General features: G+C 45.1%; 1 protein-coding gene across 1 annotated transcript in view; it reads left to right on the top strand.

Moving 5' to 3' along the window:
* LOC311233144 (cell adhesion molecule 2-like) overlaps window positions 1–25928 on the top strand; it is a 937635-nt gene that overhangs the window by 753639 nt on the left and 158068 nt on the right. Inside the window, exon 3 of the mRNA XM_084320035.1 lies at window positions 5973–6125. Coding sequence (XP_084176161.1) covers window positions 5973–6125 — 153 coding nt within the window. The remainder of the gene's footprint in view (window positions 1–5972; window positions 6126–25928) is intronic.

Raw genomic sequence — 25928 nt, 5'->3', positions numbered from 1 at the left:
TCTGTGATGTTATTTTATTCATTGCTAATATAATTGGGGGTGGTTCAAGATCATTCTGTGTAGTGTTAATATTGAATATCATTATTAACTTCAGTCCTCACCATACATATACAATATTTAACCATTTCTTAAATTAGGGTTGGGGTTGGGGTTAGGGTTGGGGTTAGGGTTAGGGTCGTTAGGGTTAGGGTTCAATTTGGATTTAGTATCACCAGACATGCATAAGAACAGATAATGAAATCTACTGTATGTACAGTAGCTTTTTTATTTGTGCCAGGGTGCAACCAACAGGATTTAAAGGTGGAGAGTGAGGGAGAGTCTCGGACAGTCTGAGGGAGGGTGTTCCAAAGTCTGGGTGCAGCTCGTGAAAAAGCCCGGTCACCAAAACTTTTCAGTCTGGATGATGGGACAGTGAGGGAAGCAGTGGAAGAGGACCGGAGGGAACGGGTGGGGTGGTAAGGGAGAAGGAGGTCAGTCGGTAGGGGGGGGCCAGGCTATGGAGGGCTTTGAAGGTGAGGAGTAGTGTTTTGAAGTTGACGCGTTCCTTGATCGGGAGCCAGTGGAGGGAGTGGAGGACAGGAGTGATGTGTTCACGGGACCGGGTGTTAGTGAGGAGGCGGGCGGCTGAGTTCTGGACCATCTGCAGTTTATGGAGGGAGCGGGAGGTGATGCCAGTGAGGAGGGAGTTGCAATAGTCCAGGCGGGAGGAGATGAAGGCGTGTATGAGGGATTCAGCGGCATGGGGCAGTGACGGATTTTGGCAATGTTGCAGAGGAGAAAGTATGAGGTTTTTACAATGGAGCAGACATGGGGGTCAAATGAGACGGTGGGGTCGAGGATGATACCGAGGTTGCGGACTAGGGGGGAAGGGGTGATGGTGGAGTCATTGATGGTAAGTGTGATGGGTCCGGATCTGGTGAGGGTGGTTTTGGTGCCGATGATGAAAAGTTCCGTCTTGTCACTGTTTAATTTGAGGAGGTTATGGATCATCCAGGTTTGGAGTTCGTGATGCAGGATTCAATGTGACTGAGGGGAGGGCTGTGGGGGGATTGTGTACTGATGTAAATTTGGGTGTCATCAGCGTAACAGTGGAAGTTGAGGTGGTATTTACGTATGATGTGACAGAGGGGGAGAATGTAGCAGATGAAGAGCAGGGGGCCGAGGACCGAGCCTTGGGGGACCCCCTGTGTGACTGGGGAGGGGGAAGAGGTGTGGCCGGAGAGGGAGATGAATTGATGTCTGTCAGTGAGGTAGGAGTAAAACCAGTCAACACCCAGTTGGTGCAGCCTTTGGAGGAGGATGGAGTGACACACTGTGTCAAAGGCTGTACTAAGATCAAGTAGGATCAGGATGTTGAGGGCACCAGAATCAGCGGAGATGAGGAGGTTGTTGATGACTTTAACCAGTTTTTTAAATGTTTCAAGTAATTTGCTTGAAACCCCATAGAGGCTTTTGGGAGGTGTCGTTCGGAAAAAGCTCTCGGTGTCCTCTACAAAATGGCCGCAAAAAGACTACAATTCCCGACGTAAAATTGTTCCAAAATGGTCGACTTTCGCAAACTATACAACACCAAAATGAAAGGAGTGCGTCACCTTGTTTGTAGAGCTATAACAATATTCGATATTATAGCTATGGACACAATACTATGGCCCATTTGACATCACCTATCTATTGTTCAATATGTGAAAAAGAATAAATTTTTCCATCCATACGTTCCTGTGTTATACCGTGGTGAATAGAAGTATGGTTATAGTGTGGTCTGGGGTAATTCCTGAAAGGCTGGGTAATAGCCTTATACGTCAATTCTACTATAAACGTTGCCGTTTCATGCCTGTACACGCTACTATTCCCAAATCAGATCTATATCATAGGATTAGGTATTATGTTTCATCATGAATGCATGAAAGGTTGTTTTTTGATGCTTTGATCATCACCAACGGCATACGTTGTGGAGTAACGTTACACACACATGATGCGATCAGGGTGAAGACATGGTTGGATCAACGCAGGATTGATATCATATAACCTTCACTAGGATGTACCCCAAAAAGAATATTCCAATTATCTGATCGCGAGTCCCAGTATTGGTGTCGACAGGGTTAGAAATAAAAAAAAAATTCAAGGGCTTTTTTTGCCCCCCTTAATTGATTTTCGGGGGCTTTTTTTTGTATTTCGGGGGCACTGAATTTTTATGATAAACGGTAGGGGTGGGACGGTTCACAAAATGGACGGTTTGGTTCGTATCACGATTTTGGGGTAACGGTTTTCAGTTCGATATACGTAAATTTTTATTAAAAAAATTTAACACTCAAATCTAAACATGCTTCTCATTTATAAAAAATAAAATGAAAGGTTTACAGTGTTTACAGCCTTAAATAATGTTTGGCACACAAAGACCGAACTGACTGAAAAATATAGGCTACATTTGTCAAAGTATTAACTTAGTGCAAACAAACAATATGCTCAGCCAGCACTAGACTTTCTTTTCTTTAATTAATATAAACACACAAAAACAATGTCAACCATGTTTAAATTCCCTGATTGTCAGTTCTTAATGGAAAGATTCGTTTTCTGCTTGAAATTATTATGTTTCTGTCTACATTTATTTAGACTAACATTATTTAAATATTGAGTGCAACTGTGGTGGATTACGTAATTCGGTGAGTTGGAACTATCTATGGGTTGGCGCCGGGTCCCCACGGACATTTTAGCGTGTGGCACCTTCAGCTCCGGTCACGTTAGGAGGAGTTCATAACATCAACAAGCAGCGCGAAAGCGGCAATAGTCCCGGTTGGAGTTAGTAAAACACAGTTGTATGTTAGCCTTCTTGGATGTTGAATAAACGCCTATCATTGTCTTTAAACACCCCGCCTCTCAGACTCCCATTTCCTCCTCTGCTACAGTAGCTAGTAGCTACGGTGACATTTCATTGACTGTACAGTATTAGCTTGCGGGCTGCGTCGGGCTACCATAGTTAAAACGTGCGTTGTGTTTACAAACTGCTAACGCTATGGCAAGATGTGTGTAGGCCTATGTAATGTTAATGGCTATGTTTTTAAAGTCGTAATGAAGATTGATTTATATTGTGCATGCCATTTTTACACAAACTGACTAGCACCTGGCTGCAGTGCTGCTGCTGCTGCCTGCAGCCAGTGCAGAACACCGGCTCCGCCAAATGATTTTTTTTATTTGCGCGTCATCTGAACCGTACGATACACAGACGCTCCATTACCGGATAAATATATATAATTTGTAAACTGTCGGGGGCATTAAGTGCCCCCCTTAACTGATTTTCGAGGGCATTTTGTCCATTTTCAAGGGCATTATGCCCCAAGCCCCCGTTAATTTCGAACCCTGGGTGTCGATCGTGTCGCCAACATAATCCACCACACATCATGCATCGGGAGCATCTGACGCTTCTCAATCCGATCGTTGTAACCGCTCCATTCGCCCGACAAAGAAAAGTGAGCCCGGTGACATTTGACCGTTGCACAGGCCAAGATACAAGGTTTCAAAGGGTGCTCGATACCGCCGTCTAGCTGGATGCGGCCGGTATTGCACTTTGGCGATCTCAGACTCATTCCCTATGGTAACAGCAAGGTCCCTGGATGAATAATGAATAAAAATATCGAATAAAAGAATAAAGGACCAAAACCCGAGATATCTCGGGTCTGGCAGCCATGTCGAGTTAACCCAACTTATCTCCGGTTTGGCAATTAATGAGTTAAGAGGTTAATGTTAATTGGAAATGCAATTGTTGTGCCTTCAAAGCATCAAATGTATTTAATATTGATATAATTAATTATGGATATATATGTATACCTCATTATACAGTACTTGTACGGTACATCTGTACTTTTTCCATACATGAGGAAGAACGAGCGGACATCATATTTATTTTTTGTCTGATTGTTAAACTGACATGACCATCATGTCCGCCTTAAAAAAATACATTGTTAGTTTTAAGTATTCGTCTCGGGAGGGCGGCTAGGTGGTGCAGTGGGCATGGCACTCACCACCAATGCTGGAGACGCTGGGTTCGAGCCCAGCTCTCCACATTGTTTTCAGTTTGGCTGGTCGTCCGTACTAATACAATTGGCAGTATTAGGGGGAGGGAAAACTGAGGGGTGGGGATCGGACATTGTGGATAGCGACTCCTACAGGTCGGTTGGTGCGCCTGCACAGTAGAATCAAGAAGCGATGGCGGCGGCGCCCCTCCAAAGCGCAGACCCCTGACGCTGAAAGATTGCGCCGCGCAGGTGAAAAGATGCGACGGCTGCTACCTCGAGTATCGGAGGGGACTAGTGCTATGTATGGCTTTGTCCACATTTCAGCCGGCTTGTGGGAGGCAAGAAACAGCGTTCGAGACAGGGGAGGGTTGAATTGGACGATACGAAATTGGGATGGGAGAAAAATAGAAAATGGGAGAAAAAGTGGATACAAAAAAAAGTATTCGTCTCGGGTTGGTTCTGAAATAGGTCTCCAACATGATAAATATAATTAATTCCAGTCAAGCTTTCTCTAGGCTTTTGAAAATGTACGGGAGACCTTGCTTTCATGGGACAGCAAAGATATCAATGGATTTATTTTCCTGAATCATAATTTTAATATCTTTTTAATACAAATATTTGTGTCCACATTATCATTATCTGCACTTTTCCAAATTCATATTCGGATTCGGGCTCATTTTGGCTCACTGAATATTAACTCAACATTACATCTCATGGGGTCTTCATGATTCACTACTCCAGTGATTTTATTTATTTATTAATTATTATTATTATTATTATTACAGTTTTTATTGGCTTTTTTAGGCTTGGTAAGCCATACATCCCTTGTCGTCATTGTCTTTAATGTATTGTAGTTTTTGACTTTGTGTATACTGTATTTTGTATTTTTTTGTATTTCTGTTTTTATATTGTAAAGCACTTTGGTGCAATAGATGTGCTATAGAAATAAAGTTGACCTTGACCTTGACCATATTGGTTAGACATTGCATAATCCAGCCTTTGCATTACCATGCAGGTGTGAACAGATGAGGTTTTCTCAAGTCATCTTCAAGGATTGAAATATCAATATGTACAGTATCCCCACTACATTTAGAATGCATGTATTAATCTATCAATCATTCATCATCAGCATATATGACCAAGACCAGCCCTAGTATTCAGCGCTGTCTGGTCTCTTGTCTTCGCTCTGATATCTTCTGCCAGTTATCATCAGGGCACCGGCTCGCTCGGTTATTACGCTATTGATTTTCATTCCCATCACAGTGTATGTCTTTGGGGGAAATATAATTGTAATGTAACCACCCCAACCTTCTACAATGGGAGCTGGAGCACTCAACTCTACTGGCTCTGGAACTCTCTACCCACATCTTTCACTGCAGCACTAACATATTTCATGTTTCCTCACACAAACTCTAATGTCTATCTCTCTGTTCTCTATTTGTTACTCTATTTAAATGACTTTTGGATCTGTTCATCCATTTTTAACCATTTCCAGATATTTTGTATCACGTTTTTATCTTGCATATTTAATAGTTTGTAAAGTGACAATTCAATTAAATTCAAATGTATTATTATTAGTATTATTATCATAATCATCATTATTATTATTATTATTATTATTATTATTATTATTATTATTATTATTATTATTATTATTATTATTATTATTATTATTATTATTATTATTATTATTATTATTATTATTATTATTGGTGTTATTTTTATTATTATTATCATTGTTATTAGTATCATTAGTATTATTAGCATTATTATTATTATTATTATTATTATTATTATTATTATTATTATTATTATTATTATTATTATTATTATTATTATTATTATTATTATCATAACACACATATCACTTTGATTGGTTTATGTATTACTGAATAAGACTAATAAATACGATTATTACTAATAAGTATCTCTCTTTCTCCCTCTGTCTCCCTCTCTCATTAGCTCTGAGGGACAACAGGATTGAACTGGTCCACGCATCGTGGTCTGAACTGACCATCAGCATCAGTGACGTCACTTTGTCGGATGAGGGCATGTACACCTGTTCTCTCTTCACCATGCCTGTCAGGACGGCCCGCGCCTACCTCACTGTCCTGGGTGAGTAACACATCACCTTCCTACCTCACTGTCCTGTCCTGGGTGAGTAACACATCACCTTCCTACCTCACTGTCCTGGGTGAGTAACACATCACCATGGTCGTAGCCAGCTATGAGGTCACCGAGGTCTGGACCTCTGTAACTATAAAAAAAAATTATAATAATTTTTAATTTTTTTTTAGAAATATCACAATATAAATGTACAGTCGGGAGTTGAAAATGTCTGGTAATGTTTGATGTTTGGCAAATGTACTCCCCCCTGCATCGCTACAGCACTACTTGGTCGCTTCTGCCCAGGCAGGGGAGATGCTTTGCTTTGAACTAACGTTACTTGTTCAAATCATGCGCGCGCTTGTGACAGTGACAAGCCTGCGAGGCTGCGCCGTGGGCTGGACTGGTGATCTGGACATTTTCCCGGTGGGCCGACGCACCTTTGGGCCGTTATAATTGATTTATAAAATCTAATAATAAAGTTTGGTCAACGACCGGCCCACTACTAGGCTGGGAGTGACAGAACAGCAGTGACAAACCTGCGCCGTGGGCTGGACTGATAATCTCTGGACATTTTCCCGGTGGGCTGACGTGCCTTTGGGCCATTATAATTGATTTATAAAAAAATTAAATAAAGTTTGGTCAACGACCGGCGGCCCACTACTAGCCTGGAACAGCGGCCCATTACACCGGTTCCTGACAGGCAGCGAGCGAGCGAACTGGAGACGAAATCGCGTGCGACGCTGTCCTGATATGACGCAGCGCGTGTCCGAGTGTGTTTGTGTGTGTGTGTGTGTTACCTGGAACAGGGGGCAAAGCAGCCTGCGATTCTCGACCAATAAAAAGTGTTTAGGGGCGGGACTCGGCCGCATAATCGCTCAACTAGAGACACAGCAAGCGAATATTTGAGGGGTGAGCGACATCGCTACTCAGTTCTCTGTCGCTCGCGGCAGGTCAGGATAGTCTGATTGAAACGAATACATTTTAATCACTTTTTCTCGCTCGCTTGCTCGTGTCGCTCTATGTCAGGACGGGGTGTTATGCTGGCCCACCGCCCAATCACATCTCTTAATAAGCCCCCCCCCTCCTCTCTGGCCTGTTTATCGTGTGAGAAGCAACAGCCTCAGGTAGCCAGCCAGGCAGAGTGAGCTTGACAGGGCCGAGGAGGGACAGTGCAGGAGGAGCCTGAGGTAGTTTGTGTGTGCCATCACTTCCATGATGATGTCGTTAATAATATGAATGATAACGTTATTTGGTCAGCTAAGCTAAGCCCACGTTACTGTGAGTGACCTAGGTCCATAAACTAAGCTGGTCAGCACTACTAACGAGACGCTGCCCCCTAGTGTCCGGCGGTAATTTCTTGATTTGATTCGATTTTTATTTGGAAATTACAAACACATCATAAGAACAAATTATCATGACCAATTTGTATTCCTGAGGATATCACCTATAAAAGCATTAATTAAAACACTTATTTCCAAGGTGGTCCTCGATGGAAGACATAAAAACACAGCACATATAGCCTACTCAACTGCAAATTTTAGCTCAACTGCAAAAATGTATGCCTACTTATGTATTAGCCTACAGGGGAAAACACATTCACAACAGGCAGCAAAGTTTATTTTCAGCCAAGTATGGTCATCGTGTGGTAAGGTAACTATTAGGATATATATGGTATGGATTACTTACTGTTATAACTTATTACTATCTGTGGTATAGTCTCCACCTACACAAATAGTTTTTGTGCTGTCCATTGAGCATGCACCTTCATGTGGTAGGCACATTAACTGTAGGTCAAACTCAGTGGCAGCTGCTGACCAAATTTTTGGTGAAGCACAAATTATTATATTATATGTTAAATTATATTTTTAAAACATCCCCCAATGTGTGTGGCAGTGGTGGCTGTGAGTTAAAAATATTGGGGAGGACGGGAGAGATAAAAAAAAAACTTAATAAAGAAGTACAGACACACAGTGTGGTTATGAAGACAGCAGACAGACACTACAGTTAACACTTTCTCCGCCAATAACGTCATACAACGGGTTTCAAGTTCATGCAAATTCTGCCAGATCACGGCGTACGCCGTTATTCTGATCATATTTCATATTTTCGCCATGGTATTCATATTTCACTCACGGATCCTTGGCTGATGCTGTGGGACTCAGCACAACTCTGCAACGCTTCAATACTGCCACCTGGTGGATGATCGGTGAGTTGCCAAACCGGATATGCCCGTTGGAGCTCGGTGCGTCTCCCAAATCCGTCCGGCCACTCGTATATCGTCACGGGACTCAAGACACACACCGTGGATATGGATCCTTGCCATAACTCAATAATCGACATGATTTGGGCGTGTATTAGTATTATACAAACCGGAAATGGATCGCCTCGATCCCCATCACATAACTGGGATCTGTTTGCTCCAGTATCATCGCCCAACGGTAAGAGTAGGCTGCCGTGAGTTTCAGCGTTTTTGTTTATTATTATCGATGCAAACTGCTCTGATCTATATATCACCCATACTACATAAATCATTTAACGACGATCACGGAATTATAAACGACCCCCCCCCCCCTCTGTTCACCCATGCATGATCAGTCATAACGTTTAGGACCATGTACAGTTGAATTTTTATTTAATTTTTTTATTATCTTTTTCCCCCTCCTTCTTTTTTCCGATTTTTCTCCCATCCCACTGTTAGTCGTTATGCCAATTCCCAACCCCCTTCCTGGTTGTTGCGCACTTTCCCCTACTGTTGGTCCGAGAGGCCGGAGACTGTCACATGCTTTCCTCCGACGCATGTGCAGCCAGCCGGCAGCCAGCCTGGCCGCGCAGATTCTCACCGGGAGAGTGTAACGTGTGGAAGGTTGCACTACCTCTCTCCAGATCCTACCCTTTCTGATCAGGTGCCCCGACCGAACTGTAGGGGTCGCTGTCCACAACGCCCAGGACCCACCCACGGCTCCCCTCCCCCTAACTCAGCCAAACGAGTTAGTATAGCGATCAGCCCGAGCCAAGGCAATGCTGACTCTCCGGGAGTCGAGACCGCAGCCTCTTGCATTGGTGACAAGCACAATCTCCGCTACGCCACCTGACCGCCTGAAATTTGTAATATAGCGTGTATCGGCAACAAATGGCATTTGATAATGTATATATGCATTTATGCCTATATCTCACGTTCTAGGATTTACTGCAGAAAACGATAAAAACATTTATATTCTAGACGGTATTTTTGTGTGAATGAAAAAGTAAAACGTTCCTACATCCTGAACGATAGATAATTGATGTTGAATGGGCCATAGTAATGTCAATTTAGCAATACAATTTAAAAAGTTATAGCCCTGCAAAGAAGGTAAACATCTCCATAGGCTTAGACTGGTGGCAGTGATCAAACATTGATGGATATAAGCGTGGCAGAGAAAGTGTTAAAGACAACAGGCACTAGTAATAAATACCTTGGAGTAACTCTTGACACACACGCCTCACTTACAAACATCACAAGAGAGGAGGAGGAGGGGAGAGGAGGAGGAGGAGGGGAGAGGAGAGATGAGAGGGAGAGGAGAGGAGGAGAGGAGGGGGAGAGGAGGAGGAGGAGGAGGGGAGGAGAGAGAGGAAGAGGAGGAGGAGAGGAGATGTTGTACAGAACACATCACCAGATCAATCTCATATGCACATCACTCAGTACTATATAGAACTGAATGACACACACACGCGTGTGCACACACACACACACACACACACACACACACACGCACACACAGAGGCCAGGCCACAGCGGACCAAAATAAATCGCTTGTTACCCACAGAAAGGCAGAAAGCATACCAACGTGTTCAATCAATCAATCAAACAGCCGGAGAACTTGATGACATCATCACAGTCACGGAGCTCTTCTCTGATTTGAGTGTCAGAACTTTGAGGGCTGTCAATCATTCAATCCCCGTTTGCGAGTGGCTTGCGCAAAAATGCACGGGCGGGGCTTAGATGACTCAAATAGCCTATTTTGATTGGATAATAATCAACTAAGATCAACCCGTGCACTATAAGTTGCACTATAGTGATTAACATCTGGCCATTACTGCAGTTATGTGATGAGCAGGCCTGATCAGAGAGCTCAGAGCTGTCACTTGGCCAATTTTGAAGAAAAAAATAAATTCACTGCAATTTTTTTACAGAGGAAAACATTTCTAATAAAAAAATTATAATAATAATTTAAATAAAAATATATATGTAAATTAATAATAATTATGAGTGAATTTGTGCTTCACGTGTTGTCATTGAATAACCTCCACTGGTCAAACTCCAAAACAAACAAGCACACCATTGATTTAATTGCCATATAAATCACATACAAATATCTAACTTTCTCCTCTCTGAACATGAATATAAAACAAAAAGGTGATCTATTAACTGTGTAAACCTTATGCAATATTCATCATTGATATTTGAATACTTGAAATCTGTATGAACTGAGTAGTTAATATCAAATGAAATAAGATGGAACAGCTCCATGCATTAATTGAATAAACAACTATTTGCTCATTACCAGTATGGTATTGTTTAAATTGTACAGCTCTTTGCACATCTTTGTCAGGGAATTCCAACAATTCTGGACCTGAATGTACCAGTTAATTGTAATCATCTCTCTCTCCTTATGTCTAGTCAAGCCAGGTTGTAGAGGAGAGAGACAGGGATGAACAGGCTATAGACTACTTTGCCCATCCTGAGCCTGCTATGATGCAGGTGTTTTTACTTCACCACCCAAAACAAGATTCAGCCAAGAGCGAGTGAGTACACTGGTCCACTTGCACTGGTCCACTTGTCCATGGCACTTACTACCCAGCTTTGTAGTGGTTTGGGGGAATAGTACAGTAGGTACGCATATTTAAGGACTCCGCAAGGATGGTGTACTGGTGGGTGGTGTCCGACCGATTATGGTGGGCCGGTCTGGGCCAAAAAAATAAATGGACCTCCCTAATTTCTAAACCCTGGCAACGGCCCTGCACATCACCACACACCCTTCCTACCTCACTGTCCTCGGTGAGTAACACATCACCACACACCCTTCCTACCTCACTGTCCTCTGTGAGTAACACATCATCACCACACCCTTCCTACCTCACTGTCCTCGGTGAGTAACACATCATCACCACACCCTTCCTACCTCCTTACTGTCCTGGGTGAGTAACACATCATCACCACACCCTTCCTACCTCACTGTCCTGGGTGAGTAACACATCACCTTCCTACCTCACTGTCCTGAGTGAGTAACACATCACCTTCCTACAGTACCTCACTGTCCTGGGTGAGTAACACATCACATCTCCACACCCTTCCTACCTCACTGGAGGTACAGGCAGGGAAAAAAGATAATACTAGAAATAGAAATAATAATGATAGATAGATAGATAGATAGATAGATAGATAGATAGATAGATAGATAGATAGATAGATAGATAGATAGATAGATAGATAGATAGATAGATAGATAGATAGATAGATAGATAGATAGATAGATAGATAGATAGATAGATAGATAGATAGATAGATAGATAAACTTCCGGTTTGAACGCAATGTGAAGCGACACGCGTTTGGTTACAGCTCCGCTCCCGTCATCGTTAATTTAGTTTAAAAACCTTATTTGAACAATACCAAAAGAGATTAAACCACATCGTATGTATTGATAAGACCTTCTACTAACTATATCAAAGGACAGAAAGACTCAACATGGATATTAAGGATAAGAAAAAGACTGGAAAGAGACTCGGCACAGATGCTCCAACGGCGCCTATTTTGACACGATCAAGAAATACAACAGGCGAGGCAACGGCGGAACCGTTGTTGACTAGCCCCGATGGGGGGACTATAGTGGAGAATATACCGGGACCAATGATGACTGGCCCCGAGAGGGAGACAGCAGTTGATAACATAGCGGTAACGACGTGTAAAAATACCGTAAAAGATAAAGCAGGGGAACTTGAGAAGATAATCTCCAACAAAACCATCGGGTCCATCATTGCACCCACAACATCAACTGACACAAGCAGTGCAATTTCACAACCCGACTTCAACTCTCTGACTATCCTGATAAAAGATCAGATACAAGTAGGGAAGGAACAGATGGTAGCTTTCAAATTACACATCGATGAATTCAAAGCACACGTCGATGCTAAATTCGAAGAGGTTATGAAAGCAGCCGCTGCACAGGCCGGGCGAATCACGGCAGTGGAGAATACGGTGATAGAAATTACACAGATGGTCCAAGTGAACGAGAAGAACGCCAACGATGGATTAACAGAGTTATCGAAGGAGATAAAACAGGTGGAAGAAGAGTGTCGGAAGAAAATACAAGAAGTCGAAGAGAAAGCAATGGAGAGGCAGCTCGAGACCCAACGTTACTACAGGCGAAATAATATCCGCATTGTGGGACTGGATGAATCAGTCAATTGCACAGCTTTCCAACAGTGTTAGTAGATATTTTAGGTAATAACATCCTTCCCACAGCGCCGACAGTGGACCAATGTTACAGAGTCGGTACACGAGGCCAAAGAGTTAACGGTCCGAGAGTTATCATTGTTACCCTGCGCAAGACGGCAACAAGAGACGCCATAATTAGAGGAGCGCGCAATCAAAGGGGGAAACTGAAATATGGTGAAAATTCAATATCCATCTACGAAGATCTATGCAAGGAGGCCATAGCTCAGCGTTTCCCCTACAAGGATGTGATGCAGAGAATGTTCTCAGGCCAATTCTTACCTACCCGGCACTTTTATCGATCTTGGGAAAAGACGGTATTAGGCAGGGAATACGCACGCTTAAAGCCGCCGATGATTACATGAAAGATTACATGAAGCAACATGGATCCGGTCCCCCCGGGCAGGACGAAACACTGGCTCAGAACAGATAAGCCTATTCATCTCTCTCTTTCTCTTTGTATTTTAGTAATTTTATTAGAATTACTTTACCACGGCTCAACAAAAGTAACAGATGATATGCACGCTGACAACAATAAGGCACAAGATGTTTAATATGCCTTGTAAGGCATTATATTTACAGTCTTCTGGTCTTTGCGGAGACAATAATCCAACATTGACATTATGAGCATTCTGGAACATTCTGGGCTCCTCTCTCGACTGCTCAGGGACACAAAGGAATATTCCGGAAAATACTAGTAGGTCATGACCCCTGGGTAGGAAGATCATTCTGGAACATAACAGCAGTGTTTACATATTTACCAGGGTATTCCACAACCTTCTAGAATATAATGCACCCCTTCAACGAAGGCCTGTAAATTTAACATTAACATCCGGTGTGAATAAGCATAGGATTCAAGGACTGAAGTTTAATTAGGCTTTAATAAGGCTTAAAAAAAAAAAAAAGACATTAGCCACATCTAAATGTATAAGCATGACAAGGTTATTCTAATATTTTAAATAATTACTCCACTGATTTAGAGATTTGCACAATGTAGCTCTAAAAGTCTCTGTTTTTCTCTTTTTTCTCTTTACTCAATTTTATTTTCTCTGTTTTTCTCTGATGAGTTTTATTTTAGTTCTCACTCCTTTTTTTATTTTTTATCTTTCATTGTTATTTTCTTTTTTTTTCATTTTAAGGTATTAGTGTTTATCTCCACTCTTTTCCTTTTTTCTGATGTTTCCTACATAAGTTAGTAGAAGGTTCAAATGAATATATTAATGAAGGTATATTTTTCATTTTTCACACTATTGTTAGTACATTAATGGGAAGGCGCAAGACCAAAAGCAACATTCTATTGAATTAGAATGAACGTATCAGATCCTATGGCTATTAGCATAGGAAGAGTAGGATTACAAAGCTCAATTTGGGTAATCCAGTGGCCTAAGGGAGGGGGTCATACGTGTAGGATGTGTCTATGGGACACAATCCTGTACGACTCTCGGTGGGAGGGGGGGAAAGGGGATTTTTATTTGTATATATGTATGTTTTTAAGCTCGGCTCTCAACGGGACCACACTAGTTGGATGTATATCTAGTGTTGCCTCGCACTCCAGAAGCATTACCATCAACTACACAACAACATGTATAGATTATGGCTAGTTTGAATATAATGATCTGGAACACTGGGGGAATAAATAACCAACTCAAACGCAAAAGCGTGCTCACACTAATGAAAAAAGAACAGGTGGACGTTGCTCTGCTAAGCGAAACGCACATTCTAGAGAAATACATAGATACGTTAGCGGACAACACATACCATAATATTAGTCACTCTTCTTTTGGTACGAGAACTCGGGGTGTAGCCATAGTCGTTAGACGTAAGTTGAATATTGAATTAAAGGGAGTATGGTCTGATGTAGATGGTCGGATAACTATAGCTAAGATTGTACACAAGAACAGGAAAATAGCGTTGGTAGCGGTATACGCCCCAAATTTGTACGAAGTGGGTTTCTTCACTACACTAACCAAAGCAATGTTAGACCTTCCCGATTACTCATTTATAATAGGTGCTGATTTTAATGCCATTTGGAATCCAAGGATGGACAAATCTTACCTCGCCTTTTCCAGCGAACAAAATAATTCATCTAATGCATTAAAGGATTGGATTACAGGTGTAAATGATTTATGGCGATCACTTAATCCCACGACCCGAAAGTACTCTTGTCGATCTGCGAGACATAACACATTATCCAGAATAGATTATGTCTTTGCATCCCCGAGACTATTTGATAACTATGAAGTGGAAATGATACCCAATGCACTATCAGATCACTGTTATTTACTCCTAAAAGGAACATTTGATATACTATCTTCCCGAGCCCCAAGATGGCGATTTAACTCGATGCTGCTTAATAACAAGGAATTCATTACACAACTCAAAGAAGCTCTTACAGTATTCCTACGGGAGAATGCAAACTCGGTGCAAGACCCCAGAATATTATGGATGTCGGTAAAGGGAATGATCAAGGATTTCACTGATAGCTTTTCCTCCAAAATGCGCAAGAATCGATGCACAAAACTGGCTGAACTGGAAACGCTTTACTCAACGTTATTTAATTCTTTACAATACAACAACTCAACTCGACTAGAAAATCAAGTTAAGGTACTAAAAAAAGAGATCAATGCCATATACAGACAACAATCGGAAATACAAATACGTAGCACAAGACAACAGCAGTACTCCCAAGGTTCTAAACCCAGTCACCTATTAGCCATGCGATTAAGAATTAATGCAAAATTTGCAGATATAACTACCATTAGAGCACAACAAGTACTTGAAACAGACCCTGAAAAAATAAACGATACATTCAAAGAATTCTACTCCAACTTATATAAATCAGAAACGACCTTCGATCAAAACAAAATGGACACATATCTTAATCAAATTATTCTCCCTAAACTTTCAGAGGATGACGCTAAACAGTTAGAAACACCGATCACACTAGAGGAACTCAAGAAGGCCATATCCGAAATGCAAAGTGGTAAGGCTCCTGGAAGAGACGGTATCCCACCAGAAATGTACCTCTCTTGTTGGGACATAATTGGACCCTTATTACTAAATATGATCTTATACTCAGTCAAGGAGGGGAACTTTCATAAGAACGACAATATTGCACTCATAACAGTCCTTCTCAAAAAAGACAAAGACCCCACCGAGTGCGGTAGTTACAGACCCTTAAGCCTCCTCGGAACCGATATCAAACTGTACTCGAAGGTATTAGCCATCAGATTACAAAAGCATATGACGTCTTTAGTTCATCCGGACCAAACTGGCTTCATAAGAGGCCGCCTGATCACTGATAACATAAGACGAATACTGCACGTACTAGATGCCGACAAGGACGACACCATACCTAAGGCGATGCTGTCCCTGGATGCAATGAAAGCTTTTGACAGGCTGGAATGGTCGTATTTATGGGCAGTATTAGAGAAGATGGGGTTAGGTAAAGGTTTCATTGATATTATTAAAGTAGTATACAAAGACCCATCGGCCATGATTACAACAGGTAACCTCCGGAATCTTTCCGGTATCACGCTCAGCTAGACAGGGTTGCCCTCTTAGTCCCGGACTATTCGATCTATCATTAGAACCTTTAGCACAATATATAAGACAATCCCAATCCATAGAACCAATTGTAATCAAGGGCACACAACATAAAATTAGTTTATATGCGGACGACGTAATACTGTTCATGCAAAACCCCAACACCACACTGCCTCATCTGCTCAAGTTGATTGAGAACTTTGGAGATTTATCGGGATTCAAGATAAATTGGCCGAAGTCGGCTTTCCTTCCACTTAACGCCCCTGCAAAAAAAGATATAACCCTCCCAGGAGAGATACCTATGGTAAAACATTTTAGATGTTTGGGAGTGGTAATATTCCCCACCATAAGACAAACGGTGAAGCACAATTACACAAAAATCCAAAACAAAATCAAAGACGACCTTGATAGGTGGGCAAAACTTAAAAACTCAGTACAGGCACAGATATCGATAGGTTATGTAGATAACCTAGTTATATTAGTATTGGCTGAGCGTCCCGCTCTGAGCCTTATGAGATATCCCTTATCTCCTATGATACCTATTGTATCTCCCACAAACAAAACACATGCACCCCACCTGTATGGGGCCCCGCCCCCATGGTGGCACCGCCCATATAGCCGTGACTCTGGTCACCAAACACCCTTCCTCGCCAAAACCCGTCCCAGGAAAAGATCCCTCAAGAGGGAACTCAGGGCCGCGCAGAGCGGGACGCTCAGCCAATACTAATATAACTAGGTTATCTTCTACATAACCTATCGTTATATATCGTATTTGCTTCGCGTCCCGCTCTGAGCCTTATGAGATAATGGGGAAGAGCGGACGCGAGGCCCGACAAATGTACCCCCTGAGGACCCGTAAGCCCACATCAAGGGGTGCGGGGAGCCCTGTCACCCCATCCTTCCTAATGAAGGGGGGGCGCAGTCAACTCCACCTGAATGTGAACAAGAGGGAACTAGAACCCCTTGAACACACCGTACAGGCGGAACCACGTGTGACCCAACACACTGTGGCCCATACCCATACACTCCTGCTACCCGACCAAAGGACGGGAAGCAGGAAAGGCCACAGACCCCAGAACCGCCTGGGAGACAGAACCCCCGGTCATGTCCATGAGGTAAAACCTTACAAGGGGAGGACCATGAAGCTGCAGCACAGATGTCCCCCACCGAGGCCCCACCCAGGAGAGCGGCAGAAGCAGCCACCCCACGAGTGGAGTGCGCCCTGACGCCCCCAGGGGGATCCTGCCCAGCCAACGTGTAGCAGAGGGTAATGCCCTCGCACAACCAATGGGACAGGCGCTGCTCAGACAGTGCCTTACCAGCACGAGCCCCACCGTAACAGACAAAGCTGGTCGGTAACCCTGAAGTCCTGAGTACGGCTGAGGTAAATCCCCAAGCACGGACTGGACATGACAGGTGAAGGCCCGCATCTAACTCACTAGTGTGAGGAGGAGGACGAAACGCCTGAACCACAATATCCCGGGAGCGGAAGGAACTCCGGATATTCTTAGGCACGAAAGCAGGATTAGGTCGCAGAGTGACACTGCAATCGGTCCGAAAAGACAGGCACTCTGGACGTACCGAGAGAGCACAGAGCTCACCTACGCGTTTAGCGGAAGTGACAGCCAGTAGGAACGCGGTCTTGAAGGACAGCTGTCCCAACGGCGCCTGCTCGAGCGGCTCAAACGGGGCCAAGGACAACCGACCGAGGACCAATTGAAGATCCCAAGTCGGAGCCAAGGAGCGTTGCACCGGCTTAACGCGTTGAGCGCCAAGCAGGAAACACTTCACAAGAGGGTGGCTGAACAAGACATCCCCTCAAACCCCTCATGATAGGAGGATATAGCTGCTGCATATACCCTCACCGGCGAAGCCGACAGTCTATCAAGGAGAGACTGGAGGTAACTAAGGACAGCATCCAGGGGGCAGGAGACTGAGTCCCGGCCCCCCGCCTTACACCACACTTGGAACATACGTCATCTGCCCGCGTAAGCGCGACAGTGGAGGGAGCATGCGCATTCCAGATGGTAACACCATCAGGATCAAGAACCCGCGCCCCTCAACGTACCCGTCCCAACAACTGACCTAACAGATGTATGGGGAAGAATCCCTGGCGGCACGGCATCGGTCCCAGACCTGCCTGGCCATGTCCAGACGTAATCCTCACCCGTCAGGATGAGGACCGCCCCGCGACAGTACCTCTGCACCCACATTCTCCCTGCCGGGGATGTGGGGAGCCCTCAGGCCGCGCAGATGGAGGACGCCCATAGCCAGCCGCCCGCCGCCTGGTGCAGACAGGGGGAGCGTACTCCTCCCTGTCTGTCGATACACGACACTGACGTCGTATCGTCCGTCCTGATCAACACCATATGTGGACCAGAAGGACCGCTTTCAATACCAACACATTGAACGTAGCGCAGACCGGGCAGCATGGTTTGCCAGCTGCCCCCTACTGCGTTGGCCCGACGCGTCACCAGCGAGGGAGGCGTTGGTGAAAACGCGACGTGAGACAGCGCCGTAACCGTCCTAGGACGGAACCTCCCGAGCGTGTTGACAACACGCTCTGAGATGGATGCCCATAGCCCTCCAACCGTTGACTGGGAAGAGGAGTACTCTACATCCAGTCTACAGCAACCCCAGGCTGGTAGAGACCTGCCTGGTACGAGACCTGACGATCCACCTTGACCGCGAAGGACCAGAACGTCATCAGGGCAGAACACTCCGTAACCCCGGACGACGCAGAGGCCCCAGTGCGGCCTCCACGCACTTGGTGAAGATGCGGGGAGCCAGAGAAAACCGAACGGCAGCCTCTGGTACTCATACGCTAACCCTGCAAAGGAAGCGTAGGTAAGCCCTAGGATGGAAGATCGGGGATGCGCATACGCATCCTACAGGTCTATGGAGGAGAACCAGACCCCCACCTGACAGTGTTCAACAGGTAGGAGACGATCCAAAAAATGCTGAACCTTCCCATGGGACAGGTCCAGCCTGGGTCTTACACCCCTCCCTCCCGACTTCTCGGGCAGAGAACACCGGGAGGAGAACGCCACGACGATGGCTTGCTTCGTCCACAGAGATTGGATCTTGTTGACCAGAGCTGTCACTGCTGGAGACCCTGACAATAGGGTCTGTACCAAACCTGAAAACGGGTGGGGTTGTGTAAACACAAGTCCCCGCCTCAGCGTTCTCTCCATCCACCTCGACATATGGTACTGCCGTAGTCATATGTGACGACACTCCCAACGCACCCGCCGTCACGTGGCGCAGGTCCGCCAGGAACTGTAGATAGTTGACCCGGTCCCCCCGCTGTGCATAGCCAAACCTGGAACCGTGCGAGGAGCGCGTTCCGTGTCGGAACACCTGACCCTGACACCACCCACGAGGCAATCGCACCCAAGGGGGAACCCCGACAGAAAGGGCCGGTCTGATACAGGGGGCTTCCGATGAAAAAAGCCCCCCCACTGAACACCCCTCCAGAACATGCTGAAGGAGTTGTTCTGCAGCCGGACATGCAAGGTGTAAGGCTACACACCCGTAGCCCTGCAGTGATATTACTACCACCCCAAATCATGTGAGCTGCGACCACTTGCCAATATTTCAGGAGTGGGAGGCACCAACATGATACCTGGCCTGGCGAAGGCAAGGCCGGGGAAGCCCGCACTGTGTGCCTCAAAAGGTTTCGAGCCTCCCTGCTGACAACACTTAAGTTGACAGACGTAACACCAGGCTCAACCAACACAGTTCAAGGTGTGGGAGCCGCTTGACAGCACAACATTCTCACGGACAGACCCAGGCTCAGCCATAAACTGGGTGTCAGCCCCTGTCCCCATGAGAAGCGAAAAGGGGGGCCGCCCGCGCATCAACGAAGGCACGCGGCCCGCAGCCAAAAGAAACAATCAGAGCCCACTTCTTCCGCTGGTGTTGGGGAAGGGAGTGATCGGAGAGCGGGCTGCTCGCGGCAGGACGGTGACGGCTTGTTTGTTCAAGCCGAACCCATCCTACATGGCCGATCCCTCGGCCGCCAAGGCTGTCGGCCTTGTGGACACCTGTCGAATCAACGCCCAGGATACCTCTGGCGGGGGAAAAACATGGCCGCCTGTCGAGGGCCCCGTCATCGCCGCTGACGAGGCCGTGCTCTCTCTTCTTCTGGCTGCGCGGTGTGAGGCGGTGTAGGGCCTAGGACAATACCGCCCGCGCTCCAGCAGAAGACCAAAATCCCCTGCGGAGAGGGGAACCCTGAGCGGTTATAGCTTGCGGCTGGGTCAAAGCTAATAACGTCAACAACCTTGCGCGATGTGTCGACGTCGGCTGGCCCTCAAGGCCCCTCCACCAGACACCATTTTTTTAATAGAAAAAAACAGCAATTCGAACACAGTTCTAATCGTTGCCAATTCCATACCGTGGCGGTACAAGCCTTAACAGCCCACCAGCCACTCGCCAGGCCGACCCACCCATGGTGTCGGCCGGGCGGGGCATTGTTTCAATATGTCAAAAACAAAGGACTGATGTTAACACAGAGCACCAGTGGTGATTGCAAACAGCAACCTCCACTGTGGTGTGCACCATGAAAGGGTTAAATGAATAAAAGAGCTAAACCACAAAATACTGTAGAATGAGCAAACCCATACACACAAAGTTAAGGGGAGACGGACCAGAGCGAACTAGTCCCGCCTTCATTCAAAATATTCACAACAGGACACCAGCCCTAGTTTAGCCCATTTACCAAAAAAGGTAAACAAAGCCCCCCCCCCCGCACTACTCCCCCAGTATACCGATTGACCGTCAGTATGAATGGTTGAGAGGAGAGAAAACTGTAGCAAGACAGACCTTCTCATAGCAGAGTGACAAAACGAAACAATAGCCCACTACACAGGGCCGCCTCAGGGGGTGGGGGGCCTCGCGTCTAAATACGCACAGGGCCTCACATTTCTCCCAGGCGGCCCTGCCCTTATACTACTGCAGCCTAGCGTGAGGCGATGTGGGACCCAGAACAACAATTGCCTGCGCACAGACACGCAACATGTTTACCATGTGGGCTGGACCCATAGCCCCACTACCCGACGCCAACCCAGATGGGAACACCGTTCAACAAACCCTGCCGGAACACAAGGTAACATACCTGGCTAGGCAACCTAGCCACGGCCTACCCTGTTGTCAACCCATTTACCCGAAAAAAGGTAAATAGGACTCAGCAAAAAAAACCACAACAGCTACCGACTGACCTTCGTTGATGAACCGGGCAAGAGGAGGGAGAGTGACAACATCTCACGGCGGAGACATTAGAACAGCGTAGCAATTAGCAGTAGTAATAGCATGCGGCATTAGCGATAGCATGTAGCATAGCATTAGATGTTTTAGTAGCACGCCCAAGACAGCTTGGAAACCGTTCCCTGCAGTGAACGTTCACCAAACCATCCTGCCCCCGGCGCCAACACACAACATGGTTGTGTAACAAAACAAACCAGCATTACTAACACTAATACCCATGCCTGAAGACACAGGGCCTACCTGAGTACAAGCTGGCCCGACAGCCAGTCTTGTACAGCTGAACCTCGATGTGCTGTCATCAAACGAGGAACATCAACATAGGTCCGTCGTGTCGCCAAAAACATGCGTCGAAGATGCCAGGGGCCAGCAACCTCCGGTAAGCTTTCAACATTATGACTCTGATCCTTTTCATCCTGCTAGTTATCGTATGGTGCACGCATCCATTACGCTGGGACGAAAATAGAGGAAGGGTGTTTGGTGACCATGTCACGGCTATATGGGCGGTGCCACCATGGGGGCGGGGCCCCATACAGGTGGGGTGCATGTGTTTTGTTTGTGGGAGATACAATAGGTATCATAGGAGATAAGGGATATCTCATAAGGCTCAGAGCGGGACGCGAAGCAAATACGATATATAACAATAGACGTACGTACTACCTAGAATCAACTTCTTCAGCTCAATGCTACCGTTACCCCCTCCAGAGGGTTACTGGAAAAAATTACACTCCTCCACATACAAATTTATTTGGAATAACAAACCACCACATATAAAAAGATCCACCGCACAGAGAAATAAAGCAGATGGTGGCATGGCATTTCCAGATTTTTTCCACTATTTTAATGCGTACACATTAAGACCATTGACAACATGGTTTGATCCCCAAGCATTAGTTTCCTGGAGAAAATTAGAAGAATAGACATAGACTGAAGGACATAGCATACACTAAACTATCAATCAAGCATTGCGAACGGAAATTTGGCCCCATAAGTACTCATGCGATCCGGATATGGCGTGAAACACAAAAAAAATATCCTAACCCACATAAATGGCACAATCATACTCCCTTATTCAATAACAATGCACTCTTGATTGGAAAACGACCTATAAGATTCCCTATATGGGAAAAGCAAGGCATACACTCATTAGGGGATGTTTTTAACAAACAGGGTTTCTGTAGTTATGAAGAAATACAAAAAAAAATTTATCTCACCAAGTCCACACATCTTTTTTACTTACAGTTATTGTTATGTTTGAAGACTCAAGGTGTTCCATTAACGAAACCAATTGAACACCACAGATACCACAAATTCTTCTATGAAAGAGAGACATCAAGAGGTTTTGTTTCAGATTTTTATCATCAATTACTAACGACCTCATATGAAACCCTCCACCTAGACTCCGTCTGGAGGAGGGATATACCAGACCTGGAAAGTGATTTTGATTGGCAAGAAGCCTGGGCAAATGTTCGACTCACATCAAGGAACCCGGATCATCAACAAATCAATCTTAACTATATTCACAGGACATACTTGACTCCTATAAGACTGAAAAAAATGGGTCTTATACAAGACTCCAAATGCTCTTTATGTACAAATGGGGACGAGGGGACATTTATGCACATGTACTGGGACTGCCCACCAGTTAAGATATTCTGGAAAGAGGTGACCCAGCAATTATCAAATCTCTTAACTTGGAATATACCTGTACACCCCTCTGTATTACTGCTGAATGATGTTTTTGAGTGTGCAGTACATCCACAGCTAAAGAGATTGGTTTTATCGGGTATCACAGTGGCTAAAAAGCTGATAGCATCACGATGGTTCCAACCGGAAAAAATGTGCCGAAAGGTCTGGATTATTACATATCTCGATGTGATCTATCAAGAAATATCTACAGCAAGGGTCTCAATGAATCCAAAATGACATTGTGGTTAGAAGTGGTGGAGAAAATAAAATCTAGCATATAATGGTAATGTCTGGTTAGGAGCGAGGGAAAATGGATGGATTATCCAATGGGGGGTCCGGGAGGGGGGGGTACGAGCTGGAGCATATGTGTGTAGGTTTTTAGATAACAGGTATTAAGGGTATATCCTATATAAGACAATTAACTAAAATGTGATTTCATTGGATGTGCACTGTCAATTAATGCTTGTATATCTTATCGAGTGTTGTCATGTTTGTTTATGTGTTTGTTTAAAAAATTATAAAAAAATAAAATACAAAAAAGATAGATAGATAGATAGATAGATAGATACTTTATTGAGTGGAAATTCACTTATAAGATTAAATAAGATAAGATAAGATGATCCTTTATTAATCCCCTTGTGGAAATTCAGGTGTCAAAGCAGCAGGGGGGGCTGGGATACAGCATGTATCCAATAGCTCTCATGGTTGACATACGTTAACCCCTTAACTCAATCAGACATGATAGTCAGGTTAACTCGCCAACCGTTCAGCGCCAGACCCGAGTATAGTCGGGTTTTCATCGTTATTTATTTTATTCAATATTCCCATTAATTACAGGCACACAGACATCTGGGTTAACATGGGGAATCATCCTGAGAATGCCAAAGTGCAATACCGGTCGCATCCACCCAGGTGGCAGTATTGAGCACCCTTTGAAACATTATATCTTGGCCTGTGGGTCGATCAAAAGTCTCCGGTCGGATTCGTATTGGTCAGGCAAGGGTGTAGGAAAGCCCGTTAATAGACTACTTTGTTCTGTAATAGCCCTTTAATATGTTGTTGTTGACAGGAAAGGGTAATTGATTTATGCCAGTGTAATCGTCCAGCGTGATGTGCCCAGCTAGTGTTGCACTCTAGTTTTCTGATAACGTTACTGGCCCTTTAAGAGTTTCTCCCTTTTGAATGTGTGCGCAAGCTGTTCTCTGTGCTGCTGTTGATGGTGCTGCTGCGACAGCAGTAAGATCTGTCCCTTTGAGGAATGTGTGCGTAAATGACACGTGAGTACAGTACTCTGTTTAGTCCTGCCTAATTCATTCCTTCAGCTTACTCTACCCTTACAGTATGTTCACATTGACCTATTCCTGTCGACGCTGTTTCTCTCTGTTATTGAAACACTGCGCCGTTAGCTTAGCTACACGTTAGCCAACCTAGGTTCCCTCTGCTATGATATGCTGCCTGCTAGTGATGCTGTGTGGCTAGCTTAGCCGCACGTGAGCTAGCCTAGGCTATATAACTCACTCACTACTCCTAGTGAATTGAATGTATCTTACACCTGGTTTACAGTCCGCCTACCTATACTGTTTACATGCACTGCATGAGTCATCCCCCTGCATAGGCTATGTAGGTTATCTATAATAACTCCGGTTAAGTGAATGTCTTGGTTAATAGTAGTTGCACTGTATTGCTAATGAATATTATTGCAGCTATAGACCACATGTTTATGACATTATGTTTATGTGCGCCACTATTGTGTTTACTAATGTATACTGTATTGTATTCCCTTGTAGACAACCACACACACCTTTCTGTTCCCAATACAACCAATACCTGCAGCACGCCTCTGTGTGATTATTTAATCGGAGTTACAAACGCCATAGTGTCCGCCAGCTCTATTAAACGCAACCCGTGGAGGCCCTAGCCCTCCGTTTCATGGTCCTTCGAAGCCGGATAGAGCTCCTCCAAGACGCTATGGCAGACCAGGACACCACAGAGACCACCGCTCACCCGCAGAGAGAGCGCCACCTACCAAGCCACCTACGTGACCTCGAAGTGGGATATGAACCTGAACTCAGTACTCGGATCAGTCAGTACTCGGATCAGTCAGTACTCGGATCAGTCAGTACTCGGATCAGTCAGTACTCGGATCAGTCAGTACTCAGATCAGTCAATTCCTAGACCCACCATAAGGTCAGGTGTCGGCTCCCATCGTTCATACCCGGCGAGTACCACAAGGGCCCCGTATGAAGGTAGTAGGTCCTCACGTCTGTCAATTCCTAGACCCACCATAAGGTCAGGTGTTGGCTCCCATCGTCCATCTGGGAGTGTACACCGACAACATGCTCTCTCACCAGCCCAGGAAGCTATCCTCCAGGAGTACATCCACTCCCTGGAGCTTGAGGAGCTACAGCGCCAGGTACAAGAAGACTACGACGCCAACCTGGAGTGTAAACGTTTACAACGCCTACAGCAGGAAGCACAATGCGCACAGGAAGTTATCGTTAAACGCCTGGACAGGCGGCTTAAGAAGAAGGAGAAGGAACTTCAAGACCACAAACTGGCCACCTCACTTCTTCAAGAGTCAAGGATGAGGGCTCTTGTGCATGCAGCAGCATCTGAGCCGACCTATCCACCGCCTGGACAACAGCACCACGTAGTGGCACCTGTGCCTCTAGCCCTTCCTACCGTACCACAGTACATGCATTCCCTGCCGGCTAATCCAGCCGCCATCACTCCAGTGATACACCATCCAGCACAGGCGACGCCTCGCTCTGCTGCTCCCCCTGTGTCATGGTACCCAGCTCCCAACATGCCTGGTTCAATTGAGCAACCTACAATCTCA

Source organism: Notolepis coatsorum, assembly GCF_963971535.1.
Source record: "Notolepis coatsorum genome assembly, chromosome: 8".
Taxonomy (NCBI): Eukaryota; Metazoa; Chordata; class Actinopteri; order Aulopiformes; family Paralepididae; genus Notolepis; species Notolepis coatsorum.
This window is presented reverse-complemented; position numbering and strand designations above follow the sequence as displayed.